The sequence below is a fragment of the Poecilia latipinna genome, unplaced genomic scaffold, assembly GCF_001443285.1.
Source record: "Poecilia latipinna isolate Pla-1442-1.1 unplaced genomic scaffold, P_latipinna-1.0 Scaffold6565, whole genome shotgun sequence".
NCBI classification, from domain to species: Eukaryota; Metazoa; Chordata; class Actinopteri; order Cyprinodontiformes; family Poeciliidae; genus Poecilia; species Poecilia latipinna.
Genome location: NW_015119181.1, coordinates 1 through 4,597, shown reverse-complemented (window position 1 = coordinate 4,597; position 4,597 = coordinate 1). Strand labels below are relative to the sequence as shown.

Sequence of the window (4,597 nt, the reverse complement as noted above, 5' to 3'; positions counted from 1 at the left end):
AAATCATGTGAGTTTTAATATTCAGGAATTTAGTGAATATAAACAACATCTAAACATTTGAAAATGATGAAGTCATTGTTTATTTCTTTGGAAACAAAATGGAGTTAAAAACATTAAATTAGTTCAAACCTGCTGATGTAATAAAACCTGTTGGTGTCTATTAATAAACTGTGATTTGAATGAATAAAATCATTTTTCCTCAGTGGAGCAAAACTGACTCCAGGCCCAAACTCTCATAAATTCTGTCCTTTCTAGAAGAAAATTACCATAAAAATGTCAATAATTCATGAAAAACATGTTAGAAAAAAATCTGACCAACTTTATTTAATGAACTGTTAAATATTGGATAAGAACTTGTGAAAACTCTGAGTGAGTCTAACTGCAATATCTGATAATGTTGATAAATATGTAATTACTGTAAAATATTTCTAAAGATTTACTAACTGCTAAAACTCAGAGTTACATGAAACAGAGAAAAACTGGAGATGAAACCAGAAATCAGCCGACAGGTTTTTGTATCAGTTTGTCTCACTGTGAGGAGGAGTGATGGCCGTAGCTATGGCTACCCGATCTTTGGTTCTGGAACCAAACTGTTTGTAACGGGTAAGAACCGTTTTTATCATTATTGGAGAATAAATTATGAAAATATCAGTAGTTAATGAAAAACCTGTTCAAAAATACTAGAACATTAGAAAATAATGTAGTATTTTCTCTTTATTCATATTAGAGAATAATGTCTAAAACAGTGAGTGACTCTAATTCTCTAATATCTGATACTATAGTTGATAAAAATCTAATTACTGTAAAATATTTTTATACATAACTGATAAAACTCAGAGTTACATGAAGCTGATGGAGAAAAACTGAAGATAATAAAACCAGAAATCAGCCGACAGGTTTTTGTATCAGTCTGTCTCACTGTGGTATGAATGGATCTTTGGTTCTGGAACCAAACTGTTTGTAACAGGTAAGAATATTTATTCTGCTGATTTTGGGTTTATATGTAAATTTTTTCATTCATTGGTAAAAAATTCATCATGAAAATAATTTATGGAAAACATTCAAAAGTCTTTGAACATTTTTGTAAAACATTTTCTTATTCCTACAAATATTGGAGGATAATATCTGTAAACTTTAAGTCGCTCTGAACTGTAATATGTTCAGGATTTACACCAACTTTACTTTCTTTAATCTAAAATATATAAAATAATATATAAAATGAACCAATTTCAGCTTCTGATCCTGCTGCAAAAAAGTTGTTTGATTATTTTAATACTTAAATATTCAAACAACATTTTTGCATCTGTTTGTTTTGGGGATAAAATATAATAAATCCTGAGAGCGAAACAAAAAATACTTTCTTTATGCAAAAGTAAAGAAAATGGAAAAACAATCTGGAAAACAAAGAAAGTATTAATTTGTATAAAATAGAGAGCCTTCCATTTAATGTAATGATATATTGATCAGATATTGATCGGCATTCAGATCGGCTCCAGCTGTAACGATGGATTAAACGGATTAAGATGTTTCTGTGGAGCCGAGTCCAGGTTCTGCTGGGAACTTTGTTCTGGATTAACGAGTAAAAAATTATAATCTGGGTTCAGAAAAATGACAAATGATCAATTTATTTTGATCATCAAATGAATTTATTGAGACAAAAAAACAGAAACAGTTTTAAATGATGTTAGTTTTTCAGAATAAAAGCCTTTAAACCGTTTTCTGGTTCAACCATCAGAACCAGTAAAGACTCTGTAAATCCCAGTGGAGGAACTCTGACCCTCTGCTTTGCTGAACTGATTTCATTCAGACACAGAGGGCAGGTTACCAGTAGGAATGAGCAGCTGAAGGTGATGGTAGAGTCCAGGCTTTGACTAGGCCGTACCTACATTTTACTTCGTTTCATTTCCATTCAGAGCTGAACTTGCTGGAGTTCTTTGGATCGTTGTTCTACCAGGTACAGCAGGTTCTCCAGGTCCCTCAGCAGCACATCAGTCCCACAGCATCACTCTGCCACCTCCGTGTTTGACTGTAATGTGATGTTCTGGTTCTGACCCGCTGTCAGTTTTACACCAGATGTAACGGGACGTTCAGGTTCTGAAAGGTCCAGTCCCGACTCATCAGTCTGCAGAATGTTTCAGGGATCATAAATGTCAGACGGGTCTTTGTGTTGTTTGGTGTCAGCCTCTCCTTATTCTGGAATCGTGACCTCTGACCTTAACCAAGGCAGTAAAGTCTGGTTCTGGATTCTTCTAGGACCTCCTGGATGGGTCGGGTCTTTTAGTGAACTAATAAACAGTTAATAAATGAAATCAGTTTAAAACTGTGTCTCTTATTCACTCAGTTTATCGTTTCCTGACATTAAAATGTGTTGATGACCTGAAATATTTCTCTTTCTGTTTGTTTCTGCTGTGTTCAGGTAGAAAAGTGGTGCCGCCCGAGGTGACTGTGTGTCCGGTGAAAACTAAAGACCGTGTGGAGGGAAACACGGCTCTGATGTGTCTGGCCTCAGGCATGTATCCTCCTCCGGTCCAGATCTCCTGGAAAAGACAGAAGGGCAGCAAGGAGGAGCCGGCGCCTGCTGAGGAGAAACAGCAGGAGATCAGCGGGTTGAAAAGTTCTGCCATCATCAGGCTGGTTAAAAACGAGACGCTCTACAATTATGATTACATCTGTGAAGTTCAGCATGAGGGCGGCAAGGTGACGAACCAAACGCGGTTCAAAGGTACGAAAAGCAGAAGTTCAGGAGAAATGCAGCTTTCATCCAACATTTCAGTGTGACTGAAATGTTGGATTGTTTTTGTTCCAGAACTTCCAGAACCTCCAGCTCCAACAAAGTCTGGAGCAGCAACTGATCCGCCAGCAGCTCCTGCGCCGCCACCAGCTGCAGCGTCTGTCCGTCCTCAGCTCCCAGTGAAGCTCCCAGTGAAGCTCCCAGTGTCCTTCCAGCCTCGCTGCAGGGTGAAGCTGCTCTGCCTGCTCTACTCAGTGCTGATAGTGAAGAGTCTGGTGTACTGCTGTGGACTCTCTCTGCTGATGGTCCTCAGGACCAAGGGACCGGCCCCCAGCTGAACCCTCTGCTGCTGCTCACATCACATCTCAGCAGTTCGTCACATTCATCAGCTTTAAGAAACGTTGTTCAGGACAAACTGTGGAATGTACTTTTGATTTATTCTGCTGCATTTTATTATAATGATTTCTTTGCTTTTCACTTTTTACAGTGTTGTAGATTCTACAGATTTATTCATTCTGTATTTGAAAAAACTCGAACATTTCTTTCTCATGTTTCTCACTTTTTATAACTTTTAACTGACATGAATGTAATGAAATTAACACAATAATAAAACCATGTTTCCAACATCAACATGCATGTTATTAATGTGAATTGTATGTAAAGAATCAGTAAAGGTTATTGATGATCCACCAGGTTCATCTGTTTGTCGTCTGATTCTTCAGTTTTTGTCAGTGAGAAAATCAAACTCTACGCCGATGACGTCGATGTTTCCACCAAACAGCAGAGCTGCTTTGAAAACAAACATCCCACAGTGTTTATGAGTTATTCTAACATAAGCATGCTAAAACACATCTTCTGTGTTTTATTCACTTTGTGTTTCACATGTTTTAGTTAGCAGTAGCTTAGTTAGTTAGGAAGGAGTGAAACTGTCTGTCCTCTCTCTCGCTGTCTGTCAGATGTTTAGCTTCTCTGCCTCCATGTGTTTTTCTTGCTTTGGGGCCGATGGGCTCAGCTGTGCCTGGTGAAAAGCCAGTGGATTGGTGAGGCCCCTTAGCAGCAGGGAGCCAACCAGACTTCACCAGGTGCTGTGCCGCCGGGTTGAAGGGCGACGGTTTGCAGGAGGCGTAATCCTGCAGACCCGCTGGGAGTCGTCAGGTCCAGTCAGAAACATGGAATGAGAAACACGACGATGGTCAAATGTTTACCAGGACCAGAATGAGCAGCTTCACATCCGACCCGGCATCAAACTGCTGTTAGGGAAGTTCAGGAAAACTGACATGATTAAACCAATCAGTCACTAACGCTGGCATTGCTTCAGTGTGAAACTTTGCCAAAATAATGTTGGACTCTGTAGTTTTCTCTGATCCTGCCTGATGTGACGTGTTTAACAGTTTGCTGTCATCCAGCCGCTGCTTGTCGAGGCGCCGTCCTAAAAACAGGAAACAGATAATTGGCACATTTTGGAAAAAACCTGAAAGACGGCATCCGTCCACTGTGGATGGAGTAGCTCTGCTTCAGGAAGACAACAAACTTCTCCTCCAAAACCTGACAGCTCAGGGAAGCAGAGTCGTAGTTCAGCGCCTCTCTGCAGTTTCTGTACTTTGACTCCTCCGTTACTCCATTAAGACAGAATCTGGCAACGGCAAAAATAAACTGAACAGGAAAATTAAACAATTTAATGTGGTTTATGTCATGAAATGAGGTGGTGAGGATTCAGGTTCAGTGAACTCAGGTAGTAGAGAAAATGAGATGGTTTTAATGATGAACAAGAAGTTCAGGCAGCACAGCAACGAGGAAACTCAGACACTGGGAGCACTGGGAGCACTGGGAGCACTGGGAGCACTGGGACAACTGGGAGCACTGGGA

The 4,597-nt window shown here is 39.8% G+C and overlaps 1 protein-coding gene across 1 annotated transcript; it reads left to right on the top strand.

Moving 5' to 3' along the window:
* Positions 1–485: 485 nt before the first annotated feature.
* On the top strand, positions 486–3,361 carry LOC106943998 (uncharacterized). The gene is made up of 3 exons (XM_015027274.1): positions 486–603; positions 2,417–2,722; positions 2,807–3,361. Exons 1-3 carry the CDS (start codon positions 486–488, stop codon positions 3,067–3,069), a joined length of 687 nt encoding a protein of 228 aa, XP_014882760.1. The 3' UTR covers positions 3,070–3,361.
* Positions 3,362–4,597: the final 1,236 nt, after the last annotated feature.

Excerpts from the sequence above, each read along its gene's own strand:
- LOC106943998 (XM_015027274.1), top strand. The coding sequence starts at position 486 with ATGAAACCAGAAATCAGCCGACAGGTTTTTGTATCAGTTTGTCTCACT. Across the intron at positions 604-2,416 it reads AACCAAACTGTTTGTAACGG|GTAGAAAAGTGGTGCCGCCC; the intron begins GTAAGAACCGTT and ends TGCTGTGTTCAG. Across the intron at positions 2,723-2,806 it reads GAACCAAACGCGGTTCAAAG|AACTTCCAGAACCTCCAGCT; the intron begins GTACGAAAAGCA and ends TTTTTGTTCCAG.